At 37.2% G+C, this 18,836-nt stretch overlaps 1 protein-coding gene across 4 annotated transcripts in view; it reads right to left on the bottom strand.

Moving 5' to 3' along the window:
- Positions 1 to 18,836, bottom strand: part of NBAS (NBAS subunit of NRZ tethering complex) — a 406,503-nt gene that overhangs the window by 303,637 nt on the left and 84,030 nt on the right. For all 4 annotated transcript variants that reach the window (XR_012157919.2, XM_073335981.2, XM_073335983.2 and 1 more), the window contains exons 16-21: positions 18,278 to 18,403; positions 16,896 to 17,047; positions 15,293 to 15,430; positions 14,901 to 14,979; positions 11,412 to 11,516; positions 10,883 to 11,019 (exon numbers count right to left, since the gene is read on the bottom strand). Coding sequence is in view for 3 of the 4 variants with exons in the window: in XM_073335981.2 (XP_073192082.2) it covers positions 10,883 to 11,019; positions 11,412 to 11,516; positions 14,901 to 14,979; positions 15,293 to 15,430; positions 16,896 to 17,047; positions 18,278 to 18,403 (737 nt within the window). In the remaining variant the exon portion in view is untranslated. The remainder of the gene's footprint in view (positions 1 to 10,882; positions 11,020 to 11,411; positions 11,517 to 14,900; positions 14,980 to 15,292; positions 15,431 to 16,895; positions 17,048 to 18,277; positions 18,404 to 18,836) is intronic.

Genomic DNA, 18,836 nt, shown 5'->3' with positions numbered 1-18,836 from the left:
AATAGGATTTTCAGGTTGTCCTCTATACTTGCCTTAAGCAGTTCTGTTATGATTTTATCTTCACCTGGTGATTTACTGTTCTCAATCCATGAATGTCTGCTTTCAGTTCATCCAGGATAATTTCCTGACAGCAAACATCAAGCTCTGCCATCTTCTCTACATTACCAAAGCTGAATGCTATCTCTGGTGGAGGCCTGTTAAGGATATTATGGAAATGCTCTATCCATCTTTCGTTTTGTTCCTCCAAGGTAGTAAAGGATTTTCCCTTGTCTATCTTTTACTGGATCTTCTCTGCTATGGCTAAAATCTGAAACAAGTCATTTAGTGGTTTGAAAAAATCTTTCATTGCTGCCATTCCTATTACCAATGCCTATCAATAAATGCTCTTTTATCCTCCCTGGCTGATATTTTTATTGGTTTATCTTTATCCCTATATTCCTTCTTTTGTTATTTACACTCTTTTGGCCCTAAGACATTACGTAGATTTAACCTGTTTCTTTCTTTCTGCAACAGTGTCCCACCTGGCCTTAAAAATCCATTCTTCTTTCCTAGCTTTGTTAAATCCAAGGACAGTCTTTGCCATCTTAATATAAGGTTTTCGAATGGCTTCCATGCTTTTTCTACATCAAAGACTACTTCAGCCACATTTGACAGCTTTTTTGAAAGTAAAATTAGAAATCATTCCTTATTTGTTCGTCCTCGGGTTTAAAGATATTCATCTTTAGAGGCAATTTCCCCAATTTTATTTCATGATAGCAATACATTGATAATCACTTCATAAATATGTGCTTCTGTATATGCAAATGTGTTGAAGTGACTACTAAAACTACCTTTGTACACCAAAATCATCTATTCGATATCACCTGACTGCATTTCTAAAAATCAATGTTTTTTTTTTTTATCTCTTTATGAGAAAAGTGTGTTTCTCCAACAACAAAATGTTTCAAGTGACATAATTCAAGAATATGCTTACCAGTGTTGTTAGGTGATCCATTATGTCCATCATGCCATGACTATCCCAACTACAGAATTCGTATAATTCTACTATAAAAATCATGTTGTGGGCCTTTGCTGATGAGATCCTGAAGAATGTTACTGAAAGTGTCTTTATCTTCCTCATCATATACGTTCTTTGGGGCACAGCACAGAATAACCATCACGTGTATATAGTGTGTTTGAAATCTTGCTTGTATATTGCTGCCATTAACCAGTTCCAAGTCTAAAATGGTTCTTTATGTGGTAGATTTCAAGATCAATGCAACTTCTTCTATTCTTCCATCTGGCGCCCCAGAGCGAATCAGATTTATTTCTGTTTTTCATTTTGATTTTATTTGCACCTGGCCACCTGCACTCACTCATACGAAGGATGTCTACATTGTAATTTTCCATTTCTTGGGCTGACTTCCCAATCTGTAACAGTCCTCACATTTCAAAAACTAACCTGAAGTTTGGAACGAGCCTGCAGCAGTGAGATGTTCAGGGTAACAGCATCCTGTCAGAAGAGTTTGGCCGATATCCATCATGCTGTCCATTTGAGGGTAAGGATCAGTATTTAGTGTCTTATTTGTTCTTCTGTTTCCATAACAAAAGTGTTTTATGGAATTAGGTTGTCACCATCATGCCCAATCCCCAAAGGGTTGGAGGACCAGGAGACTAATTTTTGTCTGGTTTCTACCCTTCAACCTGGCTGGCTTGGGTGACCTGACCAGGAGAATAAAATTCCTACTGGCTCAGCTCTCTGCATCATGGGGCCATTCAAGCAGTTCTACCAGGTCAATATATTATTTCTAGAGAAGACTTTAACACATTCACTTTTCCTTCCTTTTTTTATTATTAAAAACAGTAGACAAAACAGAGACAAAGAACCTTAGCTCTGGCACTCTTTGGACACTTTTGCAAAACTCTATATGCTTTAAATAGCACCATTTATACACACACACACACACACACAAAACATGGTGCGGCAAGGAGAGTTTTGAAACTCTACAGTGCTGCAGGCGATAACTAAAAAACAGGTTAAGTAGAATGGTTTCATTCTGAAAAGCAAATGTAACGGTCTATAACATTATTTTAAATTTAAGCCTACCATTTACCTACCTATCAATGATAACTTGACACATTGGAATTATGAAGTTTTAAAGTTTATTTTTTGAATTATTAAGAAGGTATTCCTGTCCCCACCTCAAGCAGCTGAATGGATTTCATTCAAAGTATCTAGTAAACATTCATCTTGAAGCTGAAAACAAGCAGGGACAGTTTCAGCCCAGCAGGAATATTTGGGAAAGTTGAGAGCAAAAACAGAGGAATATACATAAAAGTTACTATCTTAAAGTGTACATTTTTACTACCAGTATAATGTGCAATATAACTGAGTTATGGCTGTTGGGAGAACGATACATTTGAATTCCCTGACTTTTGTGAGTTTAAAGTGTCAGCTATAATGTTGCAACATGGTAGTTTAATGCAGTAAAAAGAAAAAGGAAATTAAGAGTAAAGGAAAAAAAGCTCTGGTTATGTATTTATAATGCAGGGAAGGGCATTATTTTCCACTGAGATTCTCTCTTAAATCCCAGTGGCAATAGTTTTAAAATAAGCTAAGGACTCTAATTGTATCCATTAAAATAGACATTAGAAAAGAGCTATCTTCTCTCTGTCTGCCTCACTACTTCTCCGAGACAGACGTTTGACTTGCAAAATTTATCCAAACCACCAACTAAACAGGCCTACTAGCCATAATACAAAACAAAAAAACAAAATATTCCATGTCCCCTCTCTCCTACCCCTCTGTTTGTTACAGCTACGATTAGATTGTAAATGTTTCAGAGCAGTGACTGAATCTTGCTATATGTTATTTATTATTTGTATTATGATAGCATCTAGGAGGCCCCATTGTTTTAAATTTAACAAAAAATATTCCCTACCTGAAGAGTTTACAGTCTACTAGGTAGAGTATACAGCACAATGATGCCCTCACCACAACTGGAGCTTTTGGGAGCTATGGTAATATAAAATAAGATCACAGAAAAAATTATTTGCACTTGGACAGCACCAGAGAGCACATTGCAAATATTAAGGAAGCTTAAACAGTTCTGTAAGGTAGAAAAATATTACTCTTTTTACAGATGAGGTAACACTAAGGGACGGATAAACAGACTAATTGCCTGATCTACTGATCTCCACAGGCCTCAAATGAGTTGTCCAAAGTTACAGCTAGTAAATAGCAAGTCCAGAAACATAATTTAACACCCCCATCCTCTTCCAACCACAAGACCACAGCAGTTACTGTTATAACAATGTAAGCGTCAGTAAAGATGCTTTCAAATTTTATGAATGTTGCAGATGCCATCTCACAGCAGTTTAATGAATGAAAAGAACAAAACCTATTTCAAAAAGTACAAGGCCAAGTACTTTTCTGTTCAATATTCGCTACCTAAAAGCAATGTAGTACTGAATCACACATTCGTTCATTTCATTTTGATTAGGTTGTCTAATCAGCTTTTCATTTTTATAGGAAAAAATGAAATCTTATTATGTTTCTCCTGAGAATAACAAAGAGGGATGTACTGCTCTAATCTTGTTTCCATAGCCACTACAATACACTAGCTATTCCATATATGGCAATATTTCATTACAAAAATAAAGTTATGCTGGAAAAAAAGGTCCTTGCTTTAAAGTTCTTCCAGGAGCCAAAAGTGACTGAGAAAAATTCATGAACTGAAATAGGCTGTATAAAATGTATTAAACCAAAACAAAAAATATATATTTTGTTCTAATTTAACATGCAATTACTGTGCCACAAGTCCTCCTTTTCTTTTTGCGAATACAGACTAACACGGCTGTTACTCTGAAACCTATTTTTTCAAGGTTATATTACAAAAAAAAGAGTCTGATACATTACAAATTTATTGTTGGGAGCATAGGATGGTGGTTCTGTGGGGGAAATGGGGTTTTGAAAGAGGAACTCCTTTGGTTTCAGCTCATAAATAGGGTCATCTGTTTATCTTACAGTATGAACTGTACAAGTAATAAAATTCCAGTTTTTCAAAAACTACCTATGAATAATTGGTCGTAAGTTATTTTTACATACATTCAACCACTGCCTGAAAGTTACACTGGGCACCAAATAATTTCAACACAAGAGACAGAGAGAACGAGCGCATCAGTGCTCACTTTTGTTGGGAAAGTCGGTATCGAATATATTTTATTGGGTTTAGAATGCATATTTTGTGATGTTTTAATCATCATATTGACATTTCATTTTTGTGTACACATGAATGTAGAGCTCCTGAAATGTGCTGGACTGACAGCCCTTAAAGAATACAGTCATGTAATTTGCCCTAGGAATAGATATAGCTATCCAGTGGCAATGCACATTTCCCCAGAAAGAGAGGTAATTCAGTCTGCATGCCCATTTCACCCTTGGGATCTCTGCTGCAACTAACAACAAAGGTGTTACTTTGGTGGTAATTTGGTACCATGTCCACTTGGAGTATATGTCTGCAAGGAACTCAAAAGATGATCACCGTATCTCAAATACAAGTAGATTGAGGAACAGGCACAAGGTGGTAACTTTGTTACTATTGAACTGGGCCAAATCTGATCTAGTGTACTACAGATGAAGCATTCCAATTCAAAAAACTAGTTACCTATTACGGACCTATTTTAAATTATTTGTGTGGAGCCTTAGCTTCTCAGCAGGAAATGGTTTATATACATATATATAAAATATGTCTTTGTAAAAGGTATTAAGAATGGGATTGTTTTACACCAAGTACCTCCCACCCCATCTCCATTTTGCAGCTGTCCGAGCAATGACAGTTGTCTATTAAGCATGTTGCATCATTCAGCCTCTTCATAGTTTACAGAGAGTGCACCAGAAGGGAGCCTTTAAGGAGGAAAAATGTGCATGTGTAGTATTCCCCAGGACACACCTTCCTGTGCTAGGATCACCATATATACCGGTCGAGTTAGAGAGTTTGCAAATCCACCCCAGGACTATGAAGAGTGGCCATAGATTTAACACGGCCACCTCTTCATGAGTAGAGGAAAAGGACCATCTCGACCCATGATTGCACAACTCTTCACAGCTGCTGCTAAGGCCAAAGATTAAGTACTTTATCATTTACATAGGGAGGCAAAAGTGCTTGGGAAACCAACTCACTAATCAGGTAATGGAACAATGTTTCTGGAATATGGGAGTCAACAGTGTAGGGTGGAAACAACTACAAGTACACACAAAACTAAAAGAGAACAGGCTTTTCAAAGGTGACCACCTTTCATTCCTCTTGCTCCTGCCTCAGGTTGTCACAGTACAATTACCAAAGCAATATCAGTGAGTTAATGGTTAGCAATGAAACATGCTGTTCATTTTTCCTCTCTCTTTTTATGGTCCTAATAGCGGTCTTAATAGATGGGAAAGAACAATGATTTAGACACCAAAACTCAGTGATGTCTTAACATTTGCTAGTTGACCAAAGGGGACATTCTGCAAATGTCAGATATAGTAAGTACTTGGCCAATTTCTACTCAAGAAGCAGTTCTCCCCTTTTTTCTGTGAAGAATATTGTGAGTGGGAAAAGGGAAAAAAGCTTGATTTATTAATAAGCCTCTTCAATGCAGGAAACAAGCCATCTGGAAAAGTATGCTTTGAAATAAGAAAAAGCTTAACCTGAAGTGCTGGAAAAATAAAGGCTCTATTAGACATTCTAAAACTTGTCTTTCTGAGATAAGACTTCAAAAATGTTCCTTGCAACTACTAAATAATGAAGTCTACTCAATTCTGATTTATGAGCTCTGAGCTCTACACTTCCAATCTATTTTTATAATTGAAACACTGGTATGAAACAACTTAAAGCAAAAAAGTCTTCTAGTTATGACAGAGTAATGATTTTAAAGTGAGGATGATCTACTGTGAAAGCACGTAAGCTCATCCACTCTACATAAAACGTAACAGTAAAAAGAGTCAAATCCATGAAATAACTTTCAGAAAAATTTACAGTAGAACTTCACAGTTATGAACACCAGAGTTATGAACTGACCAGTTAACCACACATCTCATTTGGAACTGGAAGTACACAATCTGGCAGCAGCAGAGACCAAAAAAGGCAAATACAGTACAGTACTGTGTTAAATGTAAACTATTTTTAAAAAAGGGAAAGCAGCATTTTTCTTTTGCACAGTAAAGTTTCAAAGCTGTATTAAATTAATGTTCAGTTGTAAACTTTTGAAAGAGCAACCAGAATGTTTTGTTCAGAGTTATGAACAACCCCCATTCCCAAGGTATTCGTAACCCTAAGATTCTACTGTATTTTCAGGATGAAAAACAGATTATTTCTGTGTTCCCAGAATCTCTATACATCTTTAGGATCACTGATAATTATTTATTTTTCTAAAATGCAGAATCACACATTTTTTTAACATGGTGGTACCAAAGACACTGCAATATGCATTTTGCGCACTTTACTTCTCATATACTGTAATAGTTCATTTTAAAACTATGTGAAGAAACATTAAGATTGCATTCTAAAGCATCCATAAGTCAGTAATTACAAATCTTAACTCTGTTTTTTTTTTGTGCGCATTATAAAACAATTGTTAATTACAAGATCAAACTATCAGGCACTTTTGACAATTTTACCTAAACTTAGGAGCCTAAGTCCAATTTTCAAGAAAGATTTAGGCATTTAGGAGCCTAGTCACATTGACTTTCCATATGACTGACTCCTGAAAATGGGAATTAGCTGCTTTTGAAATTTTTACCCTTTTGTAATTCATTTATTCTTTTAAACCAACTGTTTTCATTGTGATAAAAGCTCAGGAATATCTTTAGTAATAGACTTTTATTTGAGGAAAAGGTTTTCAAAAAGGGGCCTTTGGGGAGTTAGCTGTTCACATGGTGCTGGGTTTCTAGCTGCTAAGCTGCCTTAAATAGTTCCCTCATTTTTTTTAATGTAATCTATTGTTGCATTTTTTTTTTTTTTTTTTTACAGGGATGTTAAGGGACCTAAATTTGGAAGAAGGTGGTCTGCTTGCTAATGAAGAAATGTCCATAAGAATCTCTAGAATAAGATGTGGTTCACACTATAAAACAGTTTGAGAAAGCCTGCTCTATGGTACATATTTTAATAATTTAGTGAGTTAGCAGTCTCATGCTTTACAATGTCAACCAGCTGTACCTCTGCCTTTATTTACAATTCAGGAGAGGGCTCAATAAATTACAGCTTAGCTAGCTACACATTCAGATGACCTATGTCAGCAAATATCAGTTATTACTCTTTATTAATTTCCTCTAGTTTATGGAACTCTACAGTAGTCAAGAGTTCTAGAAGTAGCATTCTATGGTGCTCTTTCTTTCATTCACTTTCTAGTGCACACTGTTCTTTTAGTCATAGACACCTAAATATTTCTCAGAGAGATACCAGTTTCCAAACCACATCTGAAAAGTGTGCCACAAAGTGTAAGGGCATAAATCTGAAGGAACCCAAGTGGCTTTTTTCATTTTTAGTTACATCATTTGTCACACAAAAACGGTGTCATTACTTTGTAATCATATTGAAATTCAGTCACCCACACAAGGGCAAAAAATCTCATGAAGGTATGTTCTCTTGGTTGAACAGGCATAGCTCCATTCTGTTACCCCTACTTTAGAAGTTTTCCTCAGAGACCCTTATTCAAGTCAGAAAGGTTCAAAACACAACAAAAAAGTAGAAACTGCAAATGACTTACATAGGTTCATCATGTAAATCATCAAATGATAACCAATACATAAAATATATTCAAGAGTCTTGAACCTAGAATTTATAGCATGAAACTGAGTAAACGTTTATTGCAATGTGTGTTTTCATCTGTTTTCAAATCCCTAAACTAAGTTCCAAGGAAAATTAAGCCATCAAGATTGTTTCAATATTCAGAAGGTGATAATCAGTAACATGAGTACTGAACATCAAAAGTTTTCCTCCATTTTATACTATAACTGCTATTTCTCTAAATGTGTGCAAGTAAAGCCTACAGTAATCTTAGTGTAATTATTAAGACTGGTATATTTTGTATTCCAAGGCATGCAGTACATACACACATGCATTTCAGAGAGCTAAGTGGAGTCCTTTTGATCTCAGATTTGTTGTGTATTATAAAACTTATTTTTTTAATTCATATTACTATTTTTCCCATTAAATCCTATAAAGTTTTGGAAATGCAAAAGTTCCAAGTTTTAAACAAGTGGGAGAACAACTGGTTTAAAATGGAATGATTTAACATTGTCAGCAAAACTAGAATTCAGAATCTGTTAATATGTTGCAGGACAGGAACAATGAGGTCCAGCGTTTAGGGTGGTAGCCTGGGACTCAAAGCAGACTTCCTATATGACTTTGGACTGTCACAGTCACTCTGTGCATTAATTCCTTATCCATAAAATAGGAATAATAATATATGAGTATAATATGAGTATGAGTTATGAGTATAATACATTAAAGATTTTGGAGGCACTCAGGTACTGAGATTACAATGGTCTTTAAGGATCTAAGTTAAGCAATTACACAGCTATCTTTCAGCTCTTTTATTTGTATTATGCTGCTGTCTAAAGTAATATTTTTTCTTAATAACTGCTTAAATACAGTAGATACTGGACAATAAACAGACTAAAATCCCATTTCACAGTTTTCAGAAGTCAATAAATTTCTTCCCAAATGAGAAATATGCCTCAAGTCAACATACAAAGATTGAGAGATCTGAAAATATTAACGAAGGGCACTATGATGATAGCCATAGAAGCTCAAGTGCAATAGCATTGACTGTAATACATAAGGGCTTTCTGCTCTTGTTTTTGTTCCAAAAGCTTAAAGGTACAAAGAAAATCTCATTTGACTTCTCTCGGTTTCATTCAGATACAGTATGAAATATCTTGAAGTAGTTACCAGTAAAAACAGTGTGTAGCACAAAATGCTTTGGTGGTTTTAGATCAGTTATGCTAGAGAACCTATTCCTTATGTATGTTGTATATATAATGGCAATTTCCAAAAGGGAAAATAAAAACAGTAAGTACTCATTAAAGCAAATGTTTTACTCAGACACCCAAAAGGAGTCTGTTGAAAATTATTTCTTTATGATTAGAAAGCATTGTTATTGTAATACCAGAGAAATTAGGTTTTCCATTCTTTTTTCAGAAACTGAGATATAGTACTTGGCTGTATTTAATCCGGGAAAAGAGAATAGCCTCTTTCATAACCTTTTATATAGTGTGACAAAGTTTCTCCTCTACCTTGGTGGGTCTTGCGCTTATTGGTGGATTTGCTCGCCTTGGAGATTCACGGTAGCTCTCAGTTTGGCCGTTTTTGTGAACCCACAGTCTAGGTTGATTCCTCCTGTGTCTGACCAGAAGTTGGGAGGTTTGGGGGGAATCCGGGCCCACCCTCTACTCCAGGTTCCGGCTCAGGGCCCTGTGGAATGCAGCTGTCTAGAATGCCTCCTGGAACAGCTGTGCGACAGCTACAACTCCCTGGGCTACTTCCCCATGGCCTCCTCCCAACCCCTTCTTTATCCTCACCATAGGACCTTCCTCCTGGTGTCTGATCATGCTTGTACTCCTCAGTCCTCCAACAGTATGTATTCTCACTCTCAGCTCCTAGCGCCTCTTGCTCCCAGCTCCTTACATGCGCACCACAAACTGAAGTGAGCTCCTTTTTTAAACCCAAGTGCCCTGATTAGCCTACCTTAATTGATTCTAGCAGCTTCTTGATTGGCTGCAGGTGTTCTAATCAGCCTGTCTTAATTGTCTCCAGAAGGTTCCTGATTGTTCTGGAACCTTCCCTGTTACCTTACCCATGGAAAAGGGACCTACTTAACCTGGGGCTAATATATGTGCCTTCTATTACTCTCCTGTAGCCATCCGTCCGGACCCTGTCACAATAGGGAAATCAATGGTCTTGAAGTTTTGCCTGGGAGACAAGGAGTCGTACAGAACCTATCAGTAAATTTCCCCACATCTTCATAGATTGTGGTAATAGCTTCACAATCAATGACAGACTCAGAAAACGTGTCACAGCATCCTGCAGCATCTATAGATGTCAACAGAGATGGAAACAGATCATTTAGGGAAAAGATTTCTGATGTTGGATCTGGGAGATCTCTCGTAAAACAGAAGATGAAGGAATTAAAACCTAACTTAAAAACCATTTTGTATGTGAAATCTGAATTTTAGACTATCATCCTCATGCTCTCTTCATCTGAGGTAGTCTGCCAAGTTTCCTGAGTCTCTTTAAGGTCAGTAGCAACAGGTAAAATTTCCACACTTCAGTTATTTCTTAATTTAAAGAATGTATAATAATAATTTGCATTTCTATTGTGCCTTACACCCAAGGACCTCAATGCATGTTACAAACAAATTATGGAAAGACTCACATGCACCACTGAAGCACAGCATTTGATAAATTATACAGAGTGCTAGACAGGGCTTCTTAAGGGAAGTCAGAGTGGACACTTCTCCTGATAGGGTTTATTATGTGAAAAGGGAGTAAGTACATTTAAATGCTCTCAACACCTAAAGATTTACCATATGTCCTGAAAAATCTCTGCAAGCAAGAGGTAGAAAGACACTGATTCTTACCTATTTACACTGAGTGATTTGACAAGTCAAAGTGAAAACTATATGAACTAGAAAGTAAAGAGATTCAATAAGTAAATTCCAGAGTGCTCTCTTGATGCTGGTCAACAGCGAAACAAAACAATTATATACGACAGTTACATAAAAACAATTTGAAAACTGGGGGAGTGGGTGTGGCTCTGTGTGTATGTAAGTTTACAGCCACACTTTTAGAATAAAATCTCTCAACATGTTCTAAAAAGAAAATGCAGTCCAGTAACTGATATTGAGAGAGTGCTTTCTTACCAAGCTTCAGGCAGCAAAAAAGAATACTCATGTGGTGAGGTGGTCTCTGGAAAATTAGAGAGAATTGCCAGCCGATGTGGAAGCAAGTCTGAACCATGGTATGTAAACAAGATCTCTAGGGCTCTCACATTGCTTTCCTAGACCGGAAAATATAAAATATTCTGTTTTACACTATGAAAAAACAGTTTAAGAATAATTCTGCTTACCAATTACTGCTCAGCAAACACTACAATTCTGATTTCATCATGCATTTTTAAAGGATGAGTGACTAAAACATTTATTTATTTGAAAAGTTTTCATAATCTGGAAGCTTGACAGAGCAGAGGAATCTTGTCCCGTTTTATAGTCAGTCAAAACTAATCAAATACAACATTCAAGATATATTATTCCTATTTTTAAAATCTCTCATAGCTTCAAACAGGAAAAAAAACAATAAATTGGGTGAATTTCAGTATGTGGTGATGGGGATTTAATTAGTTTTAACAAAAACAGCAATTTAAACTTCTGAGAAAAAAATAAATACTGATACCCGAGCATAACTTCTTGCTGAAAGTACAATATTCTGATTTCGGAACTTCTTGAAGAATTCAGCATCATATCTCTGCTCAGCTGCATGAGGCCCTCCAAGGATTTCCTTTTAAAAAAAAAGGTTTAATAAAAAATTATTTAAGTACGTTGATAAAAGTCATGAAATTCTTGCATCTTAGATTAACTAAGGAGTAGACACTTACATTAGTCAAAAACTAATATAGCTCAGTATGTTATTCTAGAAATGATTATCTACAGCAGTGGTTCCCAAAGTTGTTGCTTGTGCAGGGAAAGCCCCTGGCGGGCCGGGCAAGTTTGTTTACCTGACGCATCCGCAGGTTCGGCCGATTGTGGCTCCCAGTGGCCACGGTTCGCTGCTCCAGGCGAATGGGAGCCGTTGGAAGTGGCACAGGCCGAGGGACGTACTGGCCGCCACTTCCAGCAGCTCCCATTGGCCTAGGGCAGCGAACCGCGGCCACTGGGAGCCGCGATCAGCTGAACCTGCGGATGCGGCAGGTAAACAAACCGGCCTTGCCCACCAGGGGCTTTCCCTGCACAAGCGGCAGAACAAGTTTGGGAACCACTGATCTGTAGAAGCAATTTATGATTAATGTAAATTTCTATCATTTCCACTGTCACGCTGTTCATACAAATATTCTAACTGTAACACTCACCTTTGACAGGTTTCAGAGTAGCAGCCATGTTAGTCTATATTCGCAAAAAGAAAGGGAGTACTTGTGGCACCTTAGAGACTAACCAATTTGAGCATAAGCTTTCGTGAACTACAGCTCACTTCATCCAATGCATAAAGTGGAAAATGCAGTGAGGATGTTTTATACACACAGACCATGAAAAAATGGGTGTTTATCAATTCAAAAGGTTTTCTCTCCCCCTGACCCCACTCTCCTGCTGGTAATAGCTAATCTAAAGTGGTCACTCTCCTTACAATGTGTATGATAATCAAGGTGGGCCATTTCCAGCACAAATCCAGAGTTTAACAAGAACGTCTGAGGAACGGGGGGGGGGGGGGGGGGGGGCGGCGGGGGGAATAGGAAAAAACAAGGGGAAATAGGTTACCTTGCATAATGACTTAACCACTCCCAGTCTCTATTCAAGCCTAAGTTAATTGTATCCAATTTGCAAATGAATTCCAATTCAGCAGTCTCGCTGGAGTCTAGTTTTGAAGTTTTTCTGTTGTAATATCGCAACTTTCATGTCTATAATCGCGTGACCAGAGAGATTGAAGTGTTCTCCGACTGGTTTATTACAGGACAGGCCTAACAAAGAAAATAACAGAACGCCACTAGCCGTCACCTTCAGCCCCCAACTAAAACCCCTCCAACGCATTATTAAGGATCTACAACCAATCCTGAAGGACGACCCATCACTCTCACAGATCTTGGGAGACAGGCCAGTCCTTGCCTACAGAGGGCCCCCCCAACCTGACGCAAATACTCACCAGCAACCACACACCACACAACAGAACCACTAACCCAGGAACCTATCCTTGCAACAAAGCCCATTGCCAACTGTGCCCAAATATCTGTTCAGGGGACACCATCACAGGGCCTAATAACATCAGCCACACTATCAGAGGCTCGTTCACCTGCACATCTACCAATGTGATATATGCCATCATGTGTCAGCAATGCCCCTCTGCCATGGACATTCTTCAAACTAGACAGTCTCTACGTAAAAGAATAAATGGACACAAATCAGATGTCAAGAATTATAGCATTCATAAACCAGTTGGAGAACACTTCAATCTCTCTCGTCACGCAATTACAGACATGAAAGTTGCGATATTACAACAGAAAAACTTCAAAACCAGACTCCAGCGAGAAACTGCTGAATTGGAATTCATTTGCAAATTGGATACAATTAACTTAGGCTTGAATAGAGACTGGGAGTGGTTAAGTCATTATGCAAGGTAACCTATTCTTCTATTCTCCCCCCACCTGCCCCCGCACTGTTCCTCAGACGTTCTTGTTAAACCCTGGATTTGAGCTGGAAATGGCCCACCTTGATTATCATACACATTGTAAGGAGAGTGATCACTTTAGATAAGCTACTACCAGCAGGAGAGTGGGGTGGGGGGAGAGAAAACCTTTTGAAGTGATAAACACCCATTTTTTCATGATGTGTGTGTATAATGACAGGTTTCAGAGTAACAGCCGTGTTAGTCTGTATTCGCAAAAAGAAAAGGAGTACTTGTGGCACCTTAGAGACTAACCAATTTATTTGAGCATGAGCTTTCGTGAGCTACAGCTCACTTCATCGGATGCATAAGTGAGCTGTAGCTCACGAAAGCTCATGCTCAAATAAATTGGTTAGTCTCTAAGGTGCCACAAGTACTCCTTTTCTTTATACTCATCTTTGAAGTCTTAGTAGTTGGCTAAGCAATTAAGATTTAAGTCTAAATATTTTTGGAATAAAGAAAAATTTCTAGAAATACCTGGACATATAATGTGCACATACTTAACTTTAAAAAGACATTATCAACTTCAGAATGGACACTTTTGGTTTGTTTTTTGCTTACAAAAACCAGTTGCACTGTTTCCCCACTATAGTCATTACCCCTCTCTGCCATTTCTGTGGGTGTTCCACACAACAACAAAGAAAAAAAATTGAAAAACAGTTAGCTATTGTGACTGTAAAACCACACACACACAAATCAACAAGATGATAGGAGCAGTTGTCCTATCTGAAGCTTTTTACTCTCGAGATTTCAAGAGGATGGTGTTCATTTAAGTAGAACAAACAAAATCATTAATGACTATTTAAATTTATGAGAGAGAGAGTGAAATTTGGGAATTTAAAATTTGTGAACAATTTGAATTCCGTATAATCCACTAGCTTTGGTCAAACTAAGTGAAATTTCATACATTGGGGGGGGGAAATCCATTTCATTGTTTAGTTTCAAACCTCAAATGAATGTAGCAACTCAACACTTTTAAGCTTAAATTACTACTATATAAGTTTGTTGTAAATTTCAAGTATTTTGCTTCCAGTAGAATCTAACGTAGCCGCTAACTGTGTGTGTCTGTATTTGAAAGAGTAAATTGGTATTTCCGTCACTGTGGCTTGGCTTTTGCTGTAAATTGCTAGTACAGACAGGGCTCAGACATTTCAGACAGTGTCTCATGAAAAATGCTCAGAGCAGATTTATATGATAGAGTGGTATATCTGAATGGCTCTACATTAACTATTACATTGTACCACTGATGCAGGGGATACGTGGTAACGCATTTTCTTCACAAGCTTTTTCCCCAGAGACACATTATGTTTCACATTTTCACAATCAAAGACCTCAATAATATTATACCCACTCAATGTTTCTAACTAGGTATATTTTTTAAGTACTGCAAACAAATACAGGATGAAACAATGGTATCTAATAGAGAAGATTGAAAATAGAACAAAATAAATCAGCGAAACAACATAAGCTATTCACAAGACAGGATCTAAGGACTTAACCCCATCTCCTCACCTCATAAGTTGCAAGTCTATCTAAATAACTTAATAATTTCAGCCTGCTTCGAGAAAGTTCCTTTTGTTCCAGTGTTAGTCTGTTTTGAAAGAGAGAGAGAAAGAGATCACTACATTTTCAAGATTGGTACAGCACATCAGCATAGATAGACTTCTATTTAAAAAACAAACAGATTTATTCAAAAGCAACAAGACAAAAAATGTTTTATCAGATACATATATTGGAAGCATAACAAGAAATTCAATAAACTGAAAACTTTCATAATGGAATGCTGATTGAAATTTTAACCATTGTCCAAAGAAGTACAATGTATTAAGATAATTATGGCCTTGGGGTTATGTATTTATAAACCCACGAATTTAAGAGAAAACTAGCCCTGACATATCATTTACTTTGAGAAGTTCACTGATAGAAGCAGTTCTTGATGCTTCCTAGCTTCTTTTTCCTTTCTATTTTCTGCTTCTTCATCAGGTGACAAAAATTCTTCATAGGGCACTTCATCAACATCTACCTCTCCTGGTAAGATAAATCTGGCAGAAAGAAACAAAAATCCATGTTGATAAAAAGATATGAAGAGCTGGTTATTCAGTCAACAGATTTTACACAACTTTCCATCTGTATCTTTTGTATCTGAATTGATTTTTACTGAAATTGGTGACAACGAATTAATAATCTGAAAGACAACTTTACTACTGTGAGCTTAAATGGTCTATTCTCAGTATCTGCAATAATAGGGAAGGCATTCTTCACATTTTCTTCACAAAATACACAAGTTTTCATCTGTTAAAAGTTTACAATTCTACGAGCAACAGAGTTCCTGACGCTACAGTATTTCCACAGCACATATTGCTATATGTGGTAGTTATTACATATATACCCAAGAAGCAATTACATATCACCACTGTACTGAATCATTACAGAATGACCTGCATTTGTGTTTTCTCCAATCTTCTGTACAGAAGACAGAACCAGACCACGTTTTGTTTCCCTGATGCATTTTTTTTAAATTTTACCTACACAGCTTAAGAATTAAGGCAAAAGCAGCTATTTTAAAAAGGCTAATTCAGCACTTAACACTTCGGGGAATTCTGTGCCACTGAACACGCACAGAATTCATGTGCCATGAAGAATTCCCCGCCACTACCACAGAAAATACATCCTGCCAGAAAGGTGCTGCAGTTATGCCTCTTGCCCACCAGGGGGCCACTGTGGCACCAGAACAGATAGCATCCACCCACAGGACAGCCTCAACTGTGGATAGGGAGAGAGCAGAGGCCACCTTTCTCACAGTGCCCTGCCTGTGGGCCTGGTGAGGAGGTGTGGAATATGGAGGGGACAGACAAAATGGGACACATAAGGCTGCTGTGGGTGTGGGAAATCCATTTCTGTATTGTAGTTTACATGAATTATTACTCAGTATTCTGTATTAATATGTAAAGCAAGCAATCTATTTGTCAAAAAACATTTCCTGAATCTTTTTTGTTGTCTGTATTGTTACAGACATAGTTGATGACAGGTATTTTAAAATAAATTACCAAAATAGTTGAAACTGGCATGATTATATTGTGTTATTTTGACAAATAAAATGTACAGAATTCTTAAACATTGTGCATATAATTTTTTAACTTTTTGGCGCAGAATTCTCCCAGGAGTAAACACTGTGGTTCAAACTAGTCTAAGAACATCAACACAGGAATCTGTTCCAAGCAGAAGCCGAATTTTGGAAATATTTTTTGCTGACTTCCATATTATTGTCTATATATTCACTTTCTCTCTATTGCATTCAACTTCTGAGATCACAATTTTCTTTATTTTCATTCATGAGGGAACTTGACTGCTACCTTTAGTATTGGTTACAGCTATTCTTATGGGAACATATTTTAAAAACCATGTATCCTGCAAAATCTCTTAAGATTTCAGTTTGTAGTTAACTGACAATTCACTGCCTAAGTCCAAAGCACTAAAACAGGATACAAAAAAATTATTCCAACAAACCTGCCACCATCTTCTCCTTTTCCAATAGCTATGAGAGCCTCCAAGTCTGTGCCTTTTAAACCATACTGCAGCAACTCTTTGGCAGCATCCACGTTCTCAGGAACTCTTTCCAGGCATTCATGAAGAACCCAGGACCGCTTCTTAATTTTACTCTAACCAAATGACAAAGCAAGAAGTAAGCATAGTGCAATATGTTATAGCTCATCAAAGCCCTGAGATCGGTGTCTTCCATTTTTTCAGTCTGTCTCTCTTCCATTTAGAACCTTGTCAATTTACTCTGGTGACTGGGAGACTCAACGTGAATTAAACAAGGGAATCAACCGGTAAAAAAAGGAAGGAAAATGCATCAAAAATATTTGTTTTGAAAACTACAGCCTAGTTTTATTTATAGCATTTCCTAATCTATCAGTAATGAACTGCAGTATATTGGTTACCATTAATTAGTAGAATGAGACCTCACTACAGCACTCTAATAAATCTTTGCTGACTAGCGGACAGAAGTTGTTTGTTTAAATTTCGGAGTTCCTAAATCTCTAACCATTGCTTTTGGTAGCAAGATAGACTGCACTTGAAACCAATACATAATAAAGTAATACTGTTCTCCTTCCATTGAAGGATCACAAAGTACTGTACAAAAGATGTTTTTCCCAATTTATAGAAGAGAAAACTGTGGTACAGATGTCAAGTGACTTGATAAAGGTCACCCAACAACTCGGACACAGAACTAGAAATAGAACCTAGTTATCCTGGATCTCAGACTCTAACTCTTCTCTGTAGTCAGTATGGCAGCTCTGTGCTGACTGAAAATTCTACAGTCTGATGACAGCATACAATTACTCCCAACTCAGTGTACTATATGGCCATCTTCAAAAGCCATTTTCAGCATAATCTCCTTCAGCAAGTGCTGTTTATGTGATCTAGAAATGAAAGATTACACAATGAGGTGTTCCAGTACATGTTCCAGATAACATATGGAGAACAACTGTTAGTACAATATTACTATGGGCACTTTTTCAATTAGCATTTGGCGTAGAGATAATGCTAATTTAGCAACAGAACTTCATCTTTAAATTATCTAAGGCTCATAAGCCAACAATACCACAATACCTTCAACCAAATAATTAAGACAACCTGAAGTCACCATCTTGATGCATTATTTTCTTCCCAAGCACACTGAACAAAAAAAGAGCCTTTCTGGGGAAGCTTCAATGGGCTTTAGATCTGGCACCTAGCGAATTTAACAAGGTGAGTCCCTTCTGCATTAGGTGAAATTTATGAAGGTCAACTCTTCAAATCGGTGCCAACATTTGTTACATAAATTAGAACACGATTTCAGTTTCTACAAGGATATTAAGGAATTTCTTTCAACTTAAAAAACATACCAGGTAGTCTTGAATAGAAGCAATGTTAACAGTTGATTTCCTCCACTGTCTTTGATATACAAGATCAGAATCTAGACCATATGCTTGAGCCAAAGATAAAGCTTCACCATATTCTTCATTATCAATCTAAAACAAAGTACATGAACATAAACATCTCTGACAGAATGGACTCGCTCTGTAATTATTTGTGAATACTGTGTGTGTTTATATATGAGTGAATATAATAGTGTAATTAAATAGGGATCCAAAAGGAAAAACAAGCAGGAAAGAAAAATAATGTCTCAAGATACCAAATTCTCCACAAATACCCAGGGCTGTTAAGAGACAATCCCAGAACAGGAAAAGGCACGTGCATACTGGAGAGCTAAGGACTGTGGCAGGTTTAAAAAGGAACCCTTTCTCAAAGAAGGTGGAGTTGTTCAGGGAAAACAGTCTGACATTCACACCCAACTGGAGGGTCTGAAGAAGTTAAACCAGAATAAGTTACCATCAAGTAAGCCTTAGACAATAGACGTGTGTCAACTACGTGTTGTTTTAAAACCCTTTTTCTGTATATGTT

This window comes from Lepidochelys kempii, chromosome 3, assembly GCF_965140285.1.
Source record: "Lepidochelys kempii isolate rLepKem1 chromosome 3, rLepKem1.hap1, whole genome shotgun sequence".
In the NCBI taxonomy this organism is placed as follows: Eukaryota; Metazoa; Chordata; order Testudines; family Cheloniidae; genus Lepidochelys; species Lepidochelys kempii.
This window is presented reverse-complemented; position numbering and strand designations above follow the sequence as displayed.